This window comes from Tachyglossus aculeatus, chromosome 9, assembly GCF_015852505.1.
Source record: "Tachyglossus aculeatus isolate mTacAcu1 chromosome 9, mTacAcu1.pri, whole genome shotgun sequence".
NCBI lineage: Eukaryota > Metazoa > Chordata > Mammalia > Monotremata > Tachyglossidae > Tachyglossus > Tachyglossus aculeatus.
In genome coordinates this window covers 49,289,541-49,311,838 of record NC_052074.1, presented here as the reverse complement: position 1 = coordinate 49,311,838, position 22,298 = coordinate 49,289,541, and the positions used below count along the sequence as shown (strand labels likewise).

The 22,298-nt window shown below is 40.1% G+C and overlaps 1 protein-coding gene across 1 annotated transcript; it reads left to right on the top strand.

Moving 5' to 3' along the window:
• The first annotated feature begins 7,951 nt into the window (after window positions 1-7,951).
• Window positions 7,952-21,124, top strand: GCG (glucagon). Its single transcript, XM_038751651.1, has 6 exons — window positions 7,952-8,030; window positions 12,296-12,396; window positions 13,787-13,948; window positions 16,618-16,755; window positions 19,072-19,215; window positions 20,650-21,124. Exons 2-6 carry the CDS (start codon window positions 12,305-12,307, stop codon window positions 20,654-20,656), a joined length of 543 nt encoding a protein of 180 aa, XP_038607579.1. The 5' UTR covers window positions 7,952-8,030; window positions 12,296-12,304; the 3' UTR covers window positions 20,657-21,124.
• Window positions 21,125-22,298: the final 1,174 nt, after the last annotated feature.

Genomic DNA, 22,298 nt, shown 5'->3' with positions numbered 1-22,298 from the left:
GACAGCTACCTACCCTTCATGCAAGGGCGTTTGGCGATCATGGGCCTCTGTGTTTGGTCTTGGATGAGAGATTGAGTGCCTGTTTGCTGGAAAATAAAAATGAAGTTGAAAGATTAAAATGCTAAATACTTGGCCATTCTAAATCAATCAATCGTATTTATTGAGCGCTTACTGTGTGCAGAGCACTGTACTAAGCGCTTGGAAAGTACAAGTTGGCAACATATAGAGACAGTCCCTACCCAACAGTGGGCTCACAGTCTAAATGATAGTAAGGTTCCAAGTTCTGTCTATGAAAGAAATTTTCATTTGTACTATTCGTTGCAAAGGTAGTTTAGAAGGTTGGCCATTCATTCATTCAATCGTATTTATTGAGTGCTTACCGTGTGCAGAGCACTGAACTAAGCGCTTGGAAAGTACAAGTTGGCAACATATAGAGACAGTCCCTACCCAACAGTGGGCTCACAGTCTAAATGATAGTAAGGTTCCAAGTTCTGTCTATGAAAGAAATTTTCATTTGTACTATTCGTTGCACAGGTAGTTTAGAAGGTTGGCCATTCATTCATTCAATCGTATTTATTGAGTGCTTACCGTGTGCAGAGCACTGAACTAAGCGCTTGGGAAGTGCAAGTTGGCAACATATAGAGACAGTCCCTACCCAACAGTGGGCTCACAGTCTAGAAGGGGGAGACAGAGAACAAAACCAAACATATTAACAAAATAAAATAAATAGAATAAATATGTACAAATAAAAAAATAGAGTAATAAATTCATACAAACATATATACATATATACTGGTGCTGTGGGGAGGGGAAGAAGGAGGTAAGGCGGGAGGGATAGGGAGGGGGAGGAATAGAATGAATAGAATAGGGGGAGGCTGTAGTATGAAATAAACAGTTTGTGCTTGGGTTTGTGGAGACCTCCTGAAGTGCAGGCTACATAAAGTATGTGACTCTCAGGGGCCTGGAAACTGTATCATCTCTCTTTCAGAAGTTGTTTCCACAGTATCACCAAAAATCCTCAATTTGAATTATGCACCATGTTTTATTTTGTTTATTTAAATGGTACTTTTTAAGTGCTTATTATGTGCCAGACACTATAATCTATCTTGGGGCTAGATACAAAATAATCAGGTTGGACACAGTCCCTGTACCACATTGGTACAACTGATTTGTATTCTTTGAACACTTACTGCGTGCAGAGCACTGTACTAAGCACTTAGGAGAGTACAGTATAAGAGAGTTGGTAGTCACATTCCCTGCCCACAACAAGCTTACAGTTTAGAAGGGGAGACAGACATTAATATGAATAATGTATGAAGTCATTCCACAGTCAATCAATTATATTTATTAAGCACTTACTGTGTGTAGAGCACTGTACTAAGAGCCAGACGCAGCTGGCTCAGTGGATAGAGCACGGGCCCGGGAGTTAGAAGGTCATGGGTTCTAATCCCAGCCCCACCTTTTGTCTACTGTGTGACCTTGGGTAAGTCACTTCACTTCTCTGGGCCCCAGTTACCTCATCTGTAAAATGGGGAGTGAGACTGTGAGCCCCACATGGAACAGGAACTGTGTCCAACCTGATTTGCTTGTAACCACCCCAGCACTTAGAACAGTGCCCGACTCCTAGTAAGCACTTAACAAATACCATTATTCTTATTATTATTAATTTGCAGATACTTCCCTGCCCACAGCAAGTTTACAGTCTAGCCCAATTTACCATTCTTAAGGTCAACAAACATGAATTGTAACAAAAAGTACTAGTAACTTGGTTTCCAATTCCCATTTCATTGGATTGAAAATGAGACTGTGACCACACCAACCCAATAATAATAATACATTGTGGTATTTTTAAGTGCTTACTGTGTGTCAAGCACTGTACTAAGTGCTGGGGCAGAAATAATTAATCGGGTATGACTCAGTCCTTGTCCCACATGGGATTCAAATTAAACAGGAGGCAATAACCACACATTTTTTGTATTTCCTGGCACGTAGTTCCCTTGTTGTCACATGATGTCTTAATGAAGCCATTTTCAGGTGGCTCAAATATGAAAATTAATTAAGGTATTTGTTAAACCCTGATTGTACTAAGCACTGAGGTAGACGCAAGATAGTCAGATCGGACACAGTTCCTGTTTCACGTGGGGCTCACAGTCTAAGTAAGGGGAAGACCTGGTGTTTAAGCCCTTATTTATAGCTGAGGAAGCTGAGGCACACAGAAGTGAAATGACCTGACCGTGGTCACACAGCAGACAAGTACAGAACAATGATTAGAACCCAGGTCCTCTGATTCACATGCCTGGGTTCTTACCAGTAGGCCATGCTGCTTCTCTAAAAATTAGTTGAAAACCGAAAAAGAAAGAATCCCACCCGTTCTCAGATCCTGAGCTGTTTTGGAGTGACTGCAAGGAGGAGATGTGATGGCTTGAGGTGGCTTTCAAGAGGTGACCAAATGCCACATTTTTTCATAATTAAAATGTCCTAAATACAAGAGAGACCAGGGTCAGTTTTTAAATTTGTTTTTTAACGATATTTGTTAAGCATTTACTATATGCCAGGCACTGTTCTGAGCACTGGGATAGGTACTAGATAATCAGTTTGGGCACAGTCCCTGTCCTACATGGAGCTCCCAGGCTAAATTGAAGGGAGGAGGATTTAATCTCCACTTTACAGGTGAGATAACTAAAGCACAGAGAAGTGAAGTGACTTGCTCAAGGTCACACCACAGCAAATGGAGCTGTAATTAGAACCCAGGTCCTCCGACTCTCGGACTAGAACTTTCACTAGACTTTCACTAGAACAAACAGTGCTTTTGCCTAGGAAAATGCTGAGGGGAAGGAGTCCAGGGTCAGAGGAGTGGGAAGAGTTAACATGTAGAGTAACAAGCACTCGGCAGACAAGAAAGAGGGAATTATGGTGGAAGGGACCTCTACCCTGTAAGGTTGCTGTGGGCAGGGAATGTGTCTGTTTATTGTTGTACTCTTCCAAGCACTTGGTACAGTGTTTAGCACTGAGTAAACAATAAATCTGATTGAATAAATGAACAAACTGAGATCACCCTGAGGATCATCGACTGAGCCTAGTAGGTTATCAAGTGAGAGAGAACATTTTGATATGTAGCATTTGTAGGAAATGTTAGGAACGAATCTGATTCTCCCAATATTTGAGCATTTTTCAGAACCTGACAGATCTTTATGCAAATGTTGTTGCCAAGCTGTTTGTAATGGTTAAATTATACTTTGACAGGAACTCTTTAAAATATATTAAACCCAGCTAAGGTTTTTTTGGAAATGTTGCCAATTATGTGACTTTAATGAGCTTCTTGATGGTAATGTAATTAAAAATCAGATGTTCTAATGGTAAAAAATTATAATTCTGGGAAAGTTAACAGTAAAACAAGCGAATGTAAAATGAATTAGGGCTAATTAAAATGGTGATTATATGGTATTCGGAAAAGAGTCTACCAAGAACAATGCTTCAATTATGGTGCAATTTTGCAAAGTGGAGGAGGAGCACTTTCAATTTGCAGTTTCTGAGCAGATATTTTAAGTATACCCAATAAAAGTGTTCTGAAAACTCCAGCCCATGGAGTCATTCGCAGACTGTGAAAGGTGAAGTGGGATGACAAAAGATTCCTTGAACTGATGGATGGGAATCCTTGGAAAGCCTAAGAGGAATAAATATATAATCCAGGGGGATATGAGTGCATAGGGTGTGTGTGCTGCCGTCTTAGGCTAATGTCTGGTTCCCAGAAAAATACCTTTGGTAGCCTCCGATTCCCAGACCCGTTCTCTTTCCACTGGGCTACATTCCAATGAGCAGAGAGCAGATTAACGTAGACCTTAAAGTTCTATTTATTTTATTTTGTTAGTATGTTTGGTTTTGTTCTCTGTCTCCCCCTTTTAGACTGTGAGCCCACTGTTGGGTAGGGACTGTCTCTATATGTTGCCAACTTGTACTTCCCAAGCACTTAGTACAGTGCTCTGCACACAGTAAGCACTCAATAAATACGATTGATTGATTGATTGATTGATTGTACCCAGAGGGAGATTGCATGGATAGAGGGGCTATGCTTCACCAGAAAGGATATTGGTCCCTGATGGGTCAGGGAAGAGCAGGATTATTATCCCGGAGGGTATATCCAACCTTCCTTTTGCACTGTCCTCCCTTCACTTTCTAGAAAAGTCATCTTGACCCACTTAAAAACTCAGGTAACTTTAGCTAAGCAGGCTTCAAGCAACAAATAATAATAATAATAATAATAATAATAATTGGCATTTGTTAAGCGCTTACTACGCGCAAAGCACTGTTCTAAGCACTGGGGAGGATACAGGGTGATCAGGTTGTCCCACGTGGGGCTCACAGTCTTAATCCCCATTTTACAGATGAGGTCACTGAAGCCCAGAGAAGTTAAGTGACTTGCCCAAGATCACACAGCAGACATGTGGTGAAGCGGGATTCGAACCCATGACCTCTGACTCCAAAGTCCGGGCTCTTTCCACTGAGCCACACTGCTTCTCTAACAAATGTGAGACTCTGTGCCACAGCTAGATTTCCCTGACCATAGAGACAAAGGAAGAAGAAGGTGAAGATGGCACTTGCCCGACTTGTGCCCCGGAGAGCATATTGGTAAAATGAGGAGCAGTGTGGCCTAGTGGAAAGAGCATGGGCCCAGGAGTCAGAAGACCTGGGTTCTAATCCCGCCTCCACCACCTGTCAGCTGTGTGACCTTGGACAAGTCACAACTTCTCTGGGCCTCAGTTCCGTCACCTATAACATGAAGATTAAGACTGTGAGCACCATGTGGGGCAGGGACTGTGTCCAACCCAATTTGCTTGTACCTACCCCAATGCTTAAAATAGTGCCTGCAACATAGTAAGCGCTTAACAAATACAATTATTATTATTATAACGATTCCCAGCATCATAAAGTAGAGGAGACATTGGGCAAAAGGTGATTAAGAAATAAAGTCCAGTTCTAGTGACAGCAGAACAATGAGCATGGACTTCAACTGCAATAAGATGGAACTGGCCATGTCATTTGAAGAGCTGACTGACTTTTGGGGGTCACTAGACTCTCTGCTGGTATGCATTATAGGCTATGGAAGTTGGGGTCTCCGTGCTGCCTGGGATAACCAGTTTATTTCTCTGCTTCTGACGGATTAGGTGCAGTCCTACCTGATAATAATAATAATAAATATTTGTGGTGTTTGTTAAGTACTTAACTAAAATGATCATAATAATGAGAAGCAGCGTGGCTCAGTGGAAAGAGCATGGGCTTTGGAGTCAGAGGTCATGGGTTCAAATCCTGGCTCCACCAATTGTCAGCTGTGTGACTTTGGGCAAGTCACTTCACTTCTCTGTGCCTCAGTCACCTCATCTGTAAAAATGGGGATTAAGACTGTGAGCCCCCGTGGGACAACCTGATCACCTTGTAACCTCTCCAGCACTTAGAACAGTGCTTTGCACGTAATAAGTGCTTAATAAATGCCATTATTATTATTATTATAATCATGGTATCTGTTATGGACTTATTATGTGTCAAGCACTCTTCTAAGACCTGGGGTAGATACAAGATAATCAGGCATGACACAGTTCCTGCCCTACATGGGGCTCTCAGTCAAATAAGAGTCAGTTGGTCAATTGGGTTTTTTTGAGCACTTACTGTGTGCAGAGCACTGTACTAAGCACATGGGAGAATACACTCTTACAATATAACAGATACAGGTCCTGCCCACAATGAGCTTACAGTCTAGAGGGGGAGACAGATATTAATATGAAAAAATAAAATGACAGAAATTACAGATTCCAAAATTACAGATGCGTACATAAAAGTTGTGGGGCCGGGCTGGGGATGAATAAAGGGAGGAAGTCAGGGTGATGCAGAAGGGAGTGGAAGGAGGGGGAAAACAGATCATGAATCCCCATTTCACAGGAAGCAATGGCATAAAGAAGTCAAATGACTTGCCCAAGTTCACAAAACAGGCAAGTAGCAGAGCCCAGGATGAGAATCCTGATCCTTGACTCCCAAGCCTATGTACTTTTTGCTAGGTCACACTGCTCGCACTTTGCAGTGTCCTCCAAAAAAGAGGAGAAAAGACCAGCTGACTCCTTTGGGTACTTTCCATTCTATAATTTTTCTCAATACACTATTACGTCATGACAAACTTCCTTACTTTTTCATTGATATTAGCAAAATCAACATCTGCCAAGCACTTGCAGAGTCACAACGATCAGGGGAAAATCAGGAGCATGCATTTGCCAATTCACCAAGGGCAAAGCATTATTGTGACTGTGGGACTTCCTTTTGAATTTTCTGCATTAGTTTTGGTTTGGTGGATTTCAAACCTTAAATGTGCTAACGGCTGAAGTTCATTTTAGAAAGAAGCTCTGAAGATGTGAAGTTCTAACCAGGATTAGATTAAATTACTTTGCTCACTTAGAAAAAAAGACTTTCAGAATGAAAGGTTAGATAAATGTAATGTCATATTGGATTACTCTTTTTAGCTACAGAAGGTGGAAAAAGAATAGAGCAACACATGTCAATGATATGTATCTATCATTGATGTTTATATCATATACGTCCTTGATCACATATATATAATCATTATTCTTATCATACTGGTACTGGTTAAGTGCTTACTATTTGCCAAGCACTTTTCTAAGCACTGAGACAGATACAACTTAATCAGGTTGGACAGTCCCTGTCCCACATGGGGCTCACACTCTCAATCCCCATTTTACAGATGAAGGAACTGAGGCACATAGAAGTTAAATTACTTGCCCAAGGTCACACACATGTCTGTGGTGGAGTTGGAATTAGAACCCAGATCTTCAGATTCCCAGGCCTGTGCTCTATCCACTAAGCCCCACTTTTCCTCATCTCCCACTCCCATCTGCGTCATCCTGACTTGCTCCCTTTTCCTCTTCCCCCCTCCCAACCCCACAGTACTTATGTACATACCTGTAATTTTATTTACTTGAATTGGTGTCTGTCTCACCCACTCTAGACTGTAAGCTCATTGTGGGCAGGAAGTGCGACTGTTGATTGTTGTATTGTGCTCTCCCAAGCATTTAATACAGTACTCTGCACACTATAAGTAATCAATAAATATGACAATGAATGAATGAATACCATTGATTGATATGTTGCATACAAGTAAATTTTGGAAGGATATGAGATGGCCAATGGAGCAGAGCCTGCCAAATCAGGAACAGATAGGCTCTATGGCAGATGGAAGTTCAGTTACTTGAGTCTCAACTTCCCCCTCACCTTGTTTTTGTGGGATAGTCAGGTGGAGTGTGGGTCCCAGAAGAGTTTTGAAAACTCCTCAATTGGCCCTCAAGCCCAAATAAATACCCATCCCTCCTCTAGATCTAATAGGGATGAATGAAAGTACTGGTGGGACAAAAGAAATGAAAGCCACTCTTTTCTTCTTCTTTCATTCTTCACCGTATTCTGTAATCCTGAAAACTGCGTGGTATTTGTTTATCAAGTCAGAAATCATCTTTGATCTATAGTACAGAAAGGCAAATTTCAGTCACTTCAAAAGATATTCAACACCCTCCCCTTAAATCACAATGATGTAACATAATCCAGCAGTGAATTTTGTACACATGCTAATGAAAACCTCACTTTATCTAATTTACAGATCAAAAAATAATTAATTTTTTAAAGCTACAGGTCTTTCTCCCTCTGACCCAGACAACTCCTTTTCTCCATTCCCTGCTAAAAGTTACTACAGTCTTAAATAATTAATAAACAAACCAGATCTGAGATTCTACCCAATTTAAGCACAGAGTATAGATGAGCAGAATGAGTGGGTGAGTGAAATCGTTTGAAAATAAGCCCATTATTTACAGATGAGAAATTTATATTGTCAGCGTAATGTCTTCAAAGATAAACAGAGCTAACAGTCTATAAAAGCCATCCGATCGAGGCAGAAGTACACAGGACACGGAACACTTTGTAAAGTTCCAGAAGAAAGTACCTACTTTTCCCCACCTGCTGAATTCACTTCATATTGGCAGAAGGTAAGATTCCTGCTGGATGCTTGTAAATTAACTCAACCATTTTTTCCCCCTCAGTCGAGAGTTATACTGTACTTCTATGGCAAGACAAGAAAACGTAAGTTTGTTCTTCGGTCTTTTATATTATTAGTGATGAAATGTAGACTGGATAGTAAAAAAAAGCAGATCTAATTAAATTCAAATCCACTTCAATGCAATCACCATGAAGTAAGTCTTTTAAGAGAATTCAAAGAGGCGAAACAGAAATAAATGTGAGGGAAATGTGGTGCAGAAATAATTGAAATGTTATAGCGAGGACTAAATGCTAAAGTTGCTTGAAGGAAAAGGTTTCCCTAAGATTAAGTACTGAATGCCCTTATGCTCTGAACAAAGCTTCTTTTACGGGACGTTGGAAATGTGACCGTTGAAGACATGGACTGTCAGATTTACCATCATTTTTCATATCTTCTGTTCCCTGACAAAATCCCATCAATCAATCAGATCTCTTCAGAGCAGCTCTTTGTCATTTTCTACGAAAAATGTTCTTCCTGTGGGCTGCCCTGAGGGGATGCCCGCTGGTTCTGGCTCCCTTTGGTGTCTCAGTAAAACTAGTGCACCAACCCTTCATTTGGCTTCCCTGACTGTAATAGAATATGCTCTTGAATTTCCAAAACAGCTCGATTCCCACGTGCAATTCTGAACCATCCCTGGGCTAAGGTGTTAGCTTGAAATCCTGGGTCAAATTGTGAAAAAATATGGCCAGTGGTTTCTTTGTCAATGCAGTGAACTTCATAAAAATGATAAGCAACCGGGGACAAAATTAAGGGGATGTGATCACCCAGTGAGTGGCAACTAGTCAGGGCCAGTGTTTCCAAATGCTTCCCCATCAGGAAAAAATGGGCTGTTTTCATGCTGACTGGAAAAATTGAATATGGATTTAAAATATTTTATGATTATTTTCCCCTGATTCTTGGTTTTTCTTTCTCCCCATCCATGCCCCATAGAGAAGCAGCGTGGCTCAGTGGAAAGAGCACGGGCTTAGGAGTCAGAGGTCATGGGTTCAAAGCCCGGCTTTGTCGCTTGTCAGCTGTGTGACTTTGGGCAAGTCACTTACCTTCTCTGTGCCTCAGTTACCTCATCTGCAAAATAGGGATTAAGATTGTGAGCCCCACATGGGACAATCTGATCACCTTGTATCCTCCCCAGCGCTTAGAACAGCACTTTGCACATCATAAACGCTTAACAAATACCAAAATAATAATAATAATTATTATTATTATTATTTCAGAGATGCTTTAATTCCCATGCTCTTTGCATACTTTACAGGGACTACTGATAGGTTGAGAAAAATTTGTAAGTCACTTTGTGATTGCTGGTGAAAGGAACTATTTAAAATCAAGTTGGTATTATAGGTCCTACCTAAGATACACTCAAGCACTCTACAAGTCATTGTATTCAGAAACATTTATTGTGGTTACAAATAAATCATTAATTCTCAAACTTGCATTTTTCCCCAAGGCTTAGTATAGTGCATCACACATAGTAGGGACTTAACAGATACTATTGCTACTGCTAATAGATCTAAGAGTGAGTAAATCACTTTAATTTTTATAGCTCTTATCAACAAATAGATATTTTAGCCTGATTATCAAATCGAAACTCACCAGCTAGTTAAAAGAAAATCGAGCTCATATTGCCTTTTCTCCTGAGCACAGCTGAATTTTTTAAAAAAATTCAAAACGGGAAAATATTTAAATTACTGCTTATTCTGAAACAAGGGGGACCAACTTTGCTTGTCATGATGTAAATATTGATATATAAATAAATTTGATATTTCTAACTAAGGGTCTTTTGCTAAAAGTACATATCTAAGTCATCTGGGTATATATGATCAGATTTTTTATTTAAATTCACGTAAATGACTGGATTACCTTTGAAAGAAACCTACAGAACATGCTTGGTTTGAAGAATGGCAGAGAAGTTGATAGATGAAATAGACTTTCGATGTCAGTGATGCCATAGGAAATATAACAGTCTATTTCCCTTGCTGACCTTTGACCTTAACATTCTTTGGGATCAGGAAGAGTCTCTGACTACAAAACTAAGGCAGCAGGTCTATAATGACTGAAGTCAGTCCTGCAATTAATAGTAAAGCACGGTGGTTTCAAAGCTTTCTGAAATCAGCGTTGATTTGCTTTTTAACAGAGTTATCTTTGTTGAAGATTGTTTAAGTTGCAGAAGCACAAGTTCTCATTGCAAATTACTCTTGTCTTTAAAATGAATTTTTCTTTTAATTTAGAACAGGTCAAACAACCCTAAAATGCCTCAAATCTGTTGGCCGCTTTACAATTACAAAGTCTAGACCAAGTTACACTATTTAAAATATAAATGAATAATACATCTGAACTGACAGCTGGTATGCCAAGTTTTAGCCTGAGGCTGCCTAAGATGGTTGAAATGCAGGATAATGTAAATCCTTGGAAATGAAGAGCTATTACGGTAATTGAAAGCCTGACTGATAGTTAAGGATAGCATTATGGATAGGATGCCATTCGGGCTAGCCATATGTGGTATATCATCTTCATTAGATATTTTAAAATTGAACCTGGGTGCTTCAATTTCATGACCAATAATGTGCTCGAATGTCCTATTTAACTGTAGGGAATGGAGCCGAGATAATCTCTTCTAGTCTTATTGGGCTGGTGGAAAACTCCTATAATCCAGTGTGTAGAATTTAACAGAAAGAGACTGTACCTTTGAGTAGTCACTGAACAAAATTCAATAAACTGAGGCTCGAACATGAATGTGGTTGGGTGCTTTCCCAAAGGAAGGTCCCAAGTCATATCTTGGAAATGTGGGACTGCCCGTTAAGGAGTGATAAAATGAACTGGGATGTTTTCGACCAGAATCAACAGAAAGTTCCTTCTCGATGGCTAAGCGTCTCTGTCTGGTGCTGAATCAGTCCTCACCAGCTCTCCTCTAACCACGATGTTTTTAAAGTAAACTTTTTCTGCTTTAAGCCCTGGCCAGACACCAAGAAGCGAGTCTCTTTTAGGAGGGTGTGGTCCCTAATGAATTAGCAGCTGTGATGGTTATTCCCGTGCACCTTTCCAAACTGCTGAATGTTAGTATCACATCCACAGAAAGGATTGTGTTTCTACTGACATCTGCAAAGCAGCACCCAGCTTTCCCTGCTTGTCACCCTAATTAATGTTTGAATGGCTGGGGTAAAGTTTTCCACACTTTTAAACTGAGAGGAGTTTCCTTTTGGAGAAAAACTGGTTGTGTCCCTGAAATAAAGGTTCTCCTAAAGAATGAATCCATGTCAGATCACGACAATCCATTTACCCATCCTGAAACTCCGTGAAAATGGGCTTTTCAGACTTCAACTTCCATTCATCTTTCCAGATTTCACAGAATCATCCATTTTCAGAGAAACCAATGTTTTCAGAAAACTAGAGAGGCCTAATTTGAAAGCAGAGAGAGATTATTTCCTTATTGGGAATGGTTTGAGGAGTCAATTCACATTTACATTTATTATCTGAAATAAATATGGAGGGGCCATGATAACATTATAATACTTACCCTAGCATCTAACACATAACAAGAGCTCACAATTATTATTATTATCATTACTATAATGAAACATCTGTTAAGTGCCTACTATATGCCAAGCAGTGTACTAAACACTGAGGCTGATGCAATCATATCAGACTCACATAGGGATCCCAATTTAAGGAGAAGTGGAGAACAATTTGTGTATGAGGAGACTGAATCCCAAAGAAGTAAAGGAACTTGCCCAAAGTCACACAACAGGCAGGTGGCAGTCAGGATTAGAACCCAGGTCTCCTGACCCCCAGTCCTCCTGGGCAGAGGTTGCCTGGATTTGCATTTTCATATATTTGCGTAGGATTCACTCCTACAATTATTGCTCAGGGAACCTTGATCTAGACATTTAGTTATCCAAATGGAGTGACAAACAAGGATGGGGCAAAAAGCAGCCTTCCGAGGTGTTTTTGCAAAGTGAATATCGTTTTTCTGGAGGTTCCTTCCTGCTCCCCGTCACATTGCCACCTCAGACTTTCCCTGGGTTTGAAAGAAGTCCTTATATATCACCATCAATTTATAAACCCACCAGGAGGAGTTCCGCTTTCACCTACCCACCTCTCACCTGAACACACCATTCCCAGAAAACAGTGGCAAACGAATTGTCTGGTTATCACATCTGAGCCCTCCTAAAATCTTATTTCTAGGGCAGTAACCCGCCTTTCTTCCTTCTGTTCTTCCAGGCAGTGAAAATGAAAAGCTTTTACTTCGTGGCTGGATTGTTCGTGATGCTAGCTCAAGGCAGCTGGCAACGTTCCCTTCAAGACACAGAAGAGAAAGCCAGGTAATAAACCATTAAACTCTGAAATTGCCCTGTCTTCAGACATACGGCTAATACAACCTGAGATCAGTGCAAAGACTAGGTGTGGTTCAGAGGTCACCGTTGTTCTGCAAAGTCATGCGCTTAAATGATCATTTTGATAGCAGTGGGCTTCAATGTATCCACAAGATTCATTAGGCAGTTTATTGGATCAGGGATTAAGGTGCATAATAAATGATATAGTAACTTCTAGCCATTTGAGTTTTATGAACTAACCCATGTGTACTTCACAATAACTGGACTTATTGGGCTATTTTATAATTATGTAGCTGGAATGTGAATGGGTTTGATTGCATTAAAAGAAAAATGGGTATCTGGAATCTACAATCTGTGAATCTTTGATTTGTCCTGTATTCCCAGGTAACGAAATAGGAAGCTGTGAAGACACTCTTTGAAATCTTGGTTGAAATAAGGTTATTGATTCAGTTCAGAACAGTTCAGATATAGGTCTTAATGGGAGTCAGTAGTCAAGTGCACACATATCTCCCAAACTTTATGAATATGGAAGTAACCAGGCTAATCAAATGGTAGTTTATGATAAGAGCTGTGGTATTTGTTAAGCGCTTACTATGTGCTAAGCATTGTACTAAGCACACCCACATGGGACTCACAGTCTAAGTAGGAGGGAGTACAGGTACTGCATTTCCATTCATTTATTCAACTGTATTTATTGAGCGCTTACTGTGTGCAGAACACTGTACTAGGGGCTCACAGTCTAAATAGGAGGGAGAACAGGTAATCATCATCATCAATCATATTTATTGAGCGCTTACTGTGTGCAGAGCACTGTACTAAGCGCTTGGGAAGTACAAATTGGCAACATATAGAGACAGTCCCTACCCAACAGTGGGCTCACAGTCTAAAAGCAGATGAGGGAACTGAGGCACAGAGAAGTTAAGTGACTTATCCAAGATCACCACAACAGACAACAGCATGGCCTAGTGGAAAGAGCACAGGCCTGGATGTCAGGGAACCTGGGTTTTCATCTTGGCTCTGTCACTGCTTGCTGTGTGACCTTGGGCAAGTCACTCAACTTCTCTGTGCCTCAGTGGTCCCTCCTACTTAGACTGTGAGATCCACATGAGACAGGGACTATGTCCAACCTAATTAACTTGTATGTATGCTAGCACTTAGAGCAGTGCTTGACACGTAGTAAAGGCTTAACAAATCCCGTATTTTTTTTTAAAGTGGCATAGCGAGGATTAGAACCCAGGTCCTCTAACTCCCAGGTCTGAGCTCTTTCCAACTAGGCCACACTGCTTCTCATATGGCTTACCCCTGGTGAAGTGCCTCAAGGCTGTGCAAACTTAAAGAGATTTGTGTTAAAAAAAATTGATTATTTGATACTTCACAGATCACTTACAGCTTCCCAGATGGAACCACTAGACGACATGAATCAGAAGAATCAAATGAAACGTCATTCACAGGGCACTTTCACCAGTGACTACAGCAAGCTTTTGGATACCATTCGAGCGCAACAGTTTGTGCAATGGTTGATGAATTCTAAAAGAGCCAAGTAAGGAGAACAAGAGGCTAGGAAATGTTTGTACAGAAAGGCAGTCTTTGTATGTGCTCAACAACGCAAAATCTCACTTTCATTCGTAGAGTATCTACTTTTGTCATGATGCACCTTGAAGTGATATCAGCAAGCTCAAAATATAAGAGCATTTCCAAATGTCCAGATGGTAGCCATTCAGAATGACTTGCCTTCTGAAGCTGCAAAATGTTCATCCAGGTGTTCAACATTGAGAAATGATTCATGTACCTTACATGAATCCTGTACATTCATTCATTCAATCGTATTTATTGAGCACTTACTGTGTGCAGAGCACTGTACTAAGCGCTTGGGAAGTACAAGTTGGCAACATATAGAGACGGTCCCTACCCAACAGTGGGCTCACAGTCTAGAAGGGGGAGACAGAGAACAAAACAAAACATATTAACAAAATAAAATAGATAGAATAAATATGCACAACTAAAATAAATAAATAAATAGAAGCAGTGTGGCTCAATGGAAAGAGCACGGGCTTGAGAGTCAGAGGTCATGGGTTCAAATCCCAGCTCCACCAATCGTCAACTTTGTGACCTTGAGCAAGTCCCTTAACTTCTCTGTGCCTCAGTTACCTCATCTGTAAAATGGGGATTAAGACTGTGAGCCCCCCGTGGGACAACCTGATCACCTTGTATCCTCCCCAGCGCTTAGAATAGTGCTTTGCGCATTGTAAGCGCTTAACAAATGCCATCATTATATCTATATGTTGCCAACTTGTACTTCCCAAGCGCTTAGTACAGTGCTGTGCACACAGTAAGTGCTCAATAAGTACGATTGAATGAATTCATAAAGTATAAAGACTGAGAAAGATATTGGATTAATAATGACGGACCTGAAGACTAGAGATTGGAGTTTGGAATCTTTAATCAGAGATCCACATGAGAAAATGGTCTGGTGGGGAAATGAGCCAAAATGAAAACTCACTGTGTTCACTTGGTTCAGTATCCCGGGAGCGCGTTGCTGCGGCAAACTGAAAAATCCAGAGCATGAATTTAGGCTTAGTGCTGCATTTGGCCACTTGATGTCCCTCTTAAGCCACAGAAATGAAAAATGATGCCATTCTGACCACTTTGGAACACATGCAAGAGTCATTGTGAGCTCCCTACTCGAACTGGGCTCCCAGAGTTTGTTGGGATAAAATCTACGATCAATTTAGGGCATTCAGAGTCAGAAAAAAAAAAATGAATATCCTTTATCAAGGAGGTGACTTTACAGATTAAAGTCGTGTTTTTGGAAGAGCTTGAAAATCCTTTGATATCACACTTCCTCCCAGTGTTGATGATGATGGCATTTATTATGCACTTACTAAGCACTGGGGAGGTTACAAGGTGATCAGGTTGTCCCACGGGGGGCTCACAGTCTTCACCCCCATTTTACGGATGAGGTAACTGAGGCACAGAGAAGTGAAGTGACTTGCCCAAAGTCACACAGATGACAATTGGAAGAGATGGGATTTGAACTCATGACCTCTGGCTCCAAAGCCCAGGCCCTTTCCCCTGAGCCACACTGCTTCTCAGAGTTGAATCCAGTGCCAGTGAAATGGTGCAGTCAGTGCAGAATCACTGGTCCAGAATCATTAGGAGACTTCAAGAAACAGTAGACACTCTCTAGGTGACCTTACTTATTTATATTAATGTCTGTCTCCCCCTCTAGACTGTAAGCTCGCTGTGGGCAGGGAATATGTCTGTTTATTGTTATACTGTACTCTTCCAAGCAGTGACTGGTGAGGGGAAGGGGCCATCTCTAGCTCACAGCTGTTCTATATTTGGCAATCCCTGAAGGTTTTCAGTTCTGTTACTCAAGAGGGATCTGTAGGTTCTTGGTTTATTTGGATGCTCCAGAACTCCACAAAGCCCAGAGGAATCCAGGATCCCGGGATCACCCACTGGGAGATAATCTAGGAAGTGTTTCAACTATTGACCAATTTAGGCTGGCTGAGATTGGATCTGGGGTCCAGGACCGCCACCCCATCCCCTAAAAAAAAAGAACCCCAAACCACAGAAGGATCCTGACTCTCTTAAAATTGTCCCAAGTCTTCGGGTTCTGGAAGACAAATTATTGCTCCCAGCTTAATTTTGACTGCTGGGTCCAATCCCAAGTGTTCAGCAGCCTGAAACCACAGACATAAAACCAAAACAGCTACTTGTAGAGAGTACCTCCCCAAACTGCAGGAGCCTGGGGAATAAGCCAATTGTCAGCTGTGCGACTTTGGGCAAGTCACTTAACTTCTCTGTGCCTCAGTTACCTCATCTGTAAAATGGGGAGTAAGACTGTGAGCCTCCCCGGGGGCAATCTGATTGCCTTGTAACCTCCCCAGCGCTTAAAATAGTGCTTTGCACATAGTTAGCGCTTAATAAAATGCCATCAAAAAAAGAGGAATGTCTCCTTTTGGTGGCATGACAGTTCCCGTGCCTCTATGCACAAGATTTTCTGGTATCACCAACAATTCTAAAGGAAACTAACCAATTCTGAATTCGTAGCCAGACTCTTCAAAGGTATGTTATGTATCATAGCTACTGTGGCAGCTTATCTTGGAGTAGCATTGAATTGAATCATCTCCTGGCCAGGACAGGAAAGTCTCATTTTCTAGGCTACAAGCAGACATCCTAATTTAATATCTGTACTTACCTTAGCACTCCAATTAACAAACGCCATGATAAATTTGCAAGACACTTTGATGGGGTTTACACCGATTATTTCAGCCGTTACTTGGAAGAAAAAGCAACCAATGAATTCATTGATTGGCTACTGAAAGGACAAGAAAGAAGAACGTGAGTCTATAAATTCTTATCCAGTACTTTTATGCTTTCTGTTTCAATAATTCTGTAGGATATGTTCATCGGTTTCCATTCTATTTAATGACATTCATTCATTCATTCAATTGTATTTATTGAGCGCTTACTGCGTGCAGAGCACTGTACTAAGCGTTTGGGAAGTACAAGTCGGCAACATATAGAGACAGTCCCTACCCAACAACGGGCTCACTCCCTAGCTCATTCGGTAGGTTAGAATTGTTCATTTTTAAGGGTATAAATCTGCTCGAAGATACTATTCAGAAGCTTGTCATGCTACCTCTTTTAAATAATAAAATGCATTCTACTTTTGTGATAGCTTCTAAGAGTAATTAATTGGTAAGGTCATTCTCACAAAACATTTCCTTCCATGAGAGTGAAATAATAACATTGGCTAAACAAATACGCTGGTTGTTGAAAAAAAGAGCTGGAAGGATTTAATTCTGAATGTTCTTCTTGCCTAGTTTTCTGATGTTGCTGCCAGTGGAAAGGAACAATAGGTTAGAATTAAAGTTCTCAGCTGGCGACAAATAAGATAATAATGTGAGTTATCCATTTAGGGTTGTGGATGATAAAGTATCTTTCCCAGAACTTTGCTCCAGAAAAATAACTGCTATTCAGAGGATGTAACAGATGGAAAGCGTTAGTTAATCAAGTTGGTAATCTTGTCAGAGAGACTGATCACTCCCTTGCCCTGTTATTACCAAATACTAGGAATAAGAAAAGAGAACAACAATGTGGAAATCTGAATTTTTGAAGGGAAGTATCTGAAGTGGAGTTTCTGTAATTTCAGTCCTTTCACCATTTTCAGATCTGGTGCTGTTACATAAGTGAAGGTCACTCATATGATCCTAGGGATTGGGGTTGTTTATTAAAGCAAAGGAAATGCCGTACTAATAGTGCATCCAAAAGTAGCAGCAAAACACTGCTTGGAGGAATAATGTTGGGGATGTTGCCCTCATTAACACATCCTGGTCTTGATGTTATTAGACTGCAAGATTGTTGTGGGTAGGGAACATATCTACCTACTCTGCTGTATTGTTGTCTACCAAGCTAAGTACGGAGCTCTGCACATAGTAAGTGCTCAATAATTGATTGACTGATTGATTTGAAAATACTGAAATAAATTTTATAAAAGCCTCAGTGATCAAGAGGTCATTTTCAGAGCATAAAATAATTAGAATGATAAGACCTGATGGAGCAATTGGAACAGAGAAAGCAACATTCCCAGAAATATGAAGAGAAATTTGATTGTTATTCTAGCACATAGACTCCTATAAAAATGGGTTGAACTCTGTGAATAGTTCAAAGATACATTAACAGTTCCCAAAAGTATCGTTAATGTTTATTGTTTGTTACCCTTCACCTACTGAGTAGCGTGGCTCAGTGGAAAGAGCATGGGCTTGGGAGTTAGAGGTCATGGGTTCTAATCCCAACTCTGCCACTTGTCTGCTGTGTGACTTTGGGCAAGTCACTTAACTTCTCTGGGCCTCAGTTACCTCATCTGTAAAATGGGGATTAAGACTGTGAGCCCCATGTGGGACAACCTCATTATCTTGGATCTCCCCCACCCAGTGCTTAGAACAGTGCTTGGCACATAGTAAGTACTTAACAAATGCCATTATTATCATTATTATTTTCTTATTTGAGTTTTCTCACCATTTTGGGCTATGCTTTGCCATCCTGAATCATGAAAGAACTTAGGTCTTCCAGGCCCCCCTGACACCTTATGTTATTTGGAATTCAAATTAAATCTTGAATTCAGTTTCACAGGAAAATAATTTTCTTCATTTTTCCACTGCTTATTCTAGAATTGAGAAGCAGCATGGCTTAGTGGAAAGAGCGCGGGCTTGGGAGTCAGAGGTCGTGAGTTCTAATCCCGGCTCCACCACTTGTCAGCTGTGTGACTTTGGGCAAGTCACTTAACTTCTCTGTGCCTCAGTTTCCTCATCTGTAAAATGGAGATTCAATACCTGTTCTATGAATGGAACCTGATGATCTTTTATCTACCCCAGTGCTTGGCACGTAGTAAATGCTGAACAAATACCACAATTATTATGATGACTAATTATTCTTATTATTAAAATTCTCCAGTGGAGAGGTACTGACATTAATATGAACTATTAACATTGATATTAATTCTTACATTAATTGGGCTCAAAAAGAAAGGGCCAAGAGTGTTGATCATTCTCTGGGTGCTTACCAGAGCTCTTGTGCTCTCCCTCTTATAAGATATTCAATTACCAAAAAATTAAAAGAATCACTAGACTTCTTTCAATATTTTTCCCTTTGTAGCTCAAGAGAGGTAGCGGCAGCGAGTGAAGAGCTTTGGCGAAGACATGCCGATGGCACATTCTCCCATGAGCTAAGTGGTGTTCTGGATCAGCTCGCTACCAAGGATTTTTTAAATTGGCTGCTTCAGTCCAAAGATGAGGAGAGGTAATTGTAACTTACAGAATTTTGCACAGTAGTTTCCATAATGACTTGTTTTTAACATCTAGGAGGCTTTTTAAAAATTATTTTACCGTAGCGTTTAAATGATGAGATCAGTTATACCCATGCTACTGTTAATTCTCAGGATACAATGGGCAGTTTGGGAAGAGCATGAACTCTTTCATAGCGCTCAAAGGCCACTTAGCACATTGCCACCTGGCCTAAACAGTCCCCTAGTAGTCTGAAAGAGTTAGTGGTCCATTCAACACAGCAGTAAAGGTGATAAATCAAAACAAAAAAAAGGAAAGACTTCTTTGCAGGCAGGTGGTAAGCACATGGAATTTATCACCAAAGGAGGCTGTACAGGCCAAACATTGATGAATCCAAGAGGAGTTTGGCTAACTTCATGAAGAGGTCATGTAGGAGGTAGAAGTTAAGGATGAAGTGGGAAAAGCTAGGGATGTTAACTGGCCCATCACAAAGTATAAATAAATGTCAAGGATGCAGCCATCACATGGCTCCTCCGAGCAGCCTATTGCCACTGTTGGAGATGGACGACTGTGCTACGTGGACCGTTGGTCTGCTCTAGTAATGGAGTATTTTATGTTCTAAATTTGCAAAGTTAATTCCAGGGTTTAGACTTAGTAACTTGAAAAATGGGAAAATGAAAAGAAGCAGCTTGACCCTAGTGAAAAGAGCCCGGGCCTGAGAGTCAGAGAACCTGGGTTCTAATCCCGGCTCTGCCACTTGCTTGCTTTGTGATCTTGGGAAAGTCACTTAACTTCTCTGTACTTCAGTTTCCTCAACTGTAAAATAAAGATTCAACACGTGTTCTCCCTCCTTCGACTGTGAGTCCCATGCTGGACAGACTTCATCTGACCTAATTAATATGTATCTTACCCCAGTTCTTAGAACAGTGTTTGACACATAGTTAGTACTTAACAAATACCATAAAAAAAGGAATAAATGGGAAAATTTTTAAACTATTTCATTTTAGAGTTTTTTCTAAAGAAATTCAGGGCTTTTTAATCATGTTATATTGAATTTTCCATTTTTACATTATATTGAAAATGATTTCATATATTGATTTTTTAAAAATGAACCCAAGTCTACTTCAACTTTTGTGTATTTAGAAGTTATAAGGAGACTTCAGAAAAAAAAAAACCCTACATTGTTAGAAGCTGTAAAAAACGATTAATTTCATTAGATTTTGCCAGTTTTTAATACAGCCATAGGACACTTTTGATCTCATTTGGACACCAGCCTCTAAATAGTATTACCTTTAGATAGAATTATCTTCTTATTCCAAGATAATTCAAATTGGCAAAATTGAGGTGCTTGTAAGGTAAATGACATTAAATCATCAAAGTTTTTTTCAAAGTAGTTTGAGTAAATTCTCTGAGAATGGTAACTGTTCTGAAACTTTTTTTTGTTTTCTAGGAAATAAATGTATAATTATTCGAGATCATCTCCAATCAATCACCTGCTGGCTACTTGGGATGTATGAAAATTTGTGTTCTGTAAATTTAAGGAGTGTATCCTAAAGCCATATTGCTTTGCATGCCAAGAAATGACTTTCTCTAGTGTTGTGTAGCCAAAGGATTATCTCTGGAATAAACAATTGTCAAAGGACAACTAAAGTAACAGTTTTCAAAATACGAAAGTGCCAGATCTTCATATTTTCCATTTATTTAGGAAAACAATCTGTTTACATTTAGCAATGAAATTATTTTTCTATGAAATCAATTTGTACATATAAATGATTCCAATCACCAAATATCTGCATTAGTAGTAAGAGTAATAGGATACCACAATGGTGAGTTTAAAAAAAAAATCCTCCTTGAAACTTTTGTCATAAAAATGCTCTGCTTTCAGGATAACAAACAGTAGCCTTAAATAAATTTTTTCAAGCTTCCTTTCTATTGTCTTCTTTAACTCAACATCCCTCCACTTCCCCTTCTAACAGATGCATTTCCAAAAAAAATCCTCCCTTAATATACTCCTAGGTCATAAGGGTCAAGTTGTCTTTTCTTTCAGACTTAATTAAATGAGTCACTTGCCCAGCTTGAACATTTGGATTCGAGTGGAAGAAACATTTTTAAATTTAGATATTAAAATCAGGGTTCCTGCAATCATCTTCTTGGAGTAAGAAGAGCTTTCTGTAAAAGAACCAGCTTAAAAAGGCCCAAATGAGCCTGATCAAAGTACACCAAAAAGCGGACAATGGAGCATTTTTGTTCCAAATTAGATAAAAACACCACCATGGCTTTCTATAATAAACCTTATTATAAAAGTGATTATACAAATATTTAGCACTGGTCCTAATTGAATACCAAAGACATGGGTACTGATTTCTCTTCCTTACGGGAATTACATTATAACCAGTAAGGTTATTCATTCCAACCTTCAAATTAGTGAATCTAATGCCTCTTTCAAGGGCTCTCAAAGGATGTTCAGCAGATCTCTGACTGCAGAAAAATACCTGTGAAATGATCAGTTAAAGCAAGAACCTTCAATGGGGGTGGAATAGGTGGAAAGTAAGGCAGTAACCCACAGTGCCACTACACAATCACACTTGAGTATTTCCCATGTGTTTCCTTGTAGTAGGTGGGAAAAGTAGGAGGAGCAGCTTGGTTTAGTATAAAGAGCGCGGGTTTGGGAGTCAGAGGTCGTGAGTTCTAATCCCAGCTCTGCCACTTGTCAGCTGTTTGACTTTGGGCAAGTCACTTAACCTCACTATGCCTCAGTTACCTCATCTATAAAATGGGGATTGAGACTGAGCCCCATGTGGGACAACCTGATTACCTTGTATCTACCCCAGCGCTTAGAACACTGCTTGGCACAGAGTAGGCGCTTAACAAATACCATCGTCATCATCATCATCATTATTATTAAAAACCATAAAACAAGGAAAGAGAGGAGCAAATGAAGCAGAGGAGTCATCCCAAGACTTGAATGTTTGATCCCACTGGTCACAGAAGTCCATGGCAGGACCTCACCGCAGGTCTGTTCAGTATGGGATTGAGTTCAGTTAACTCTGCTGTAGCAAAAGTTCTGCAGAGAAGACAGAGAAAATAAGAATTCTCAAA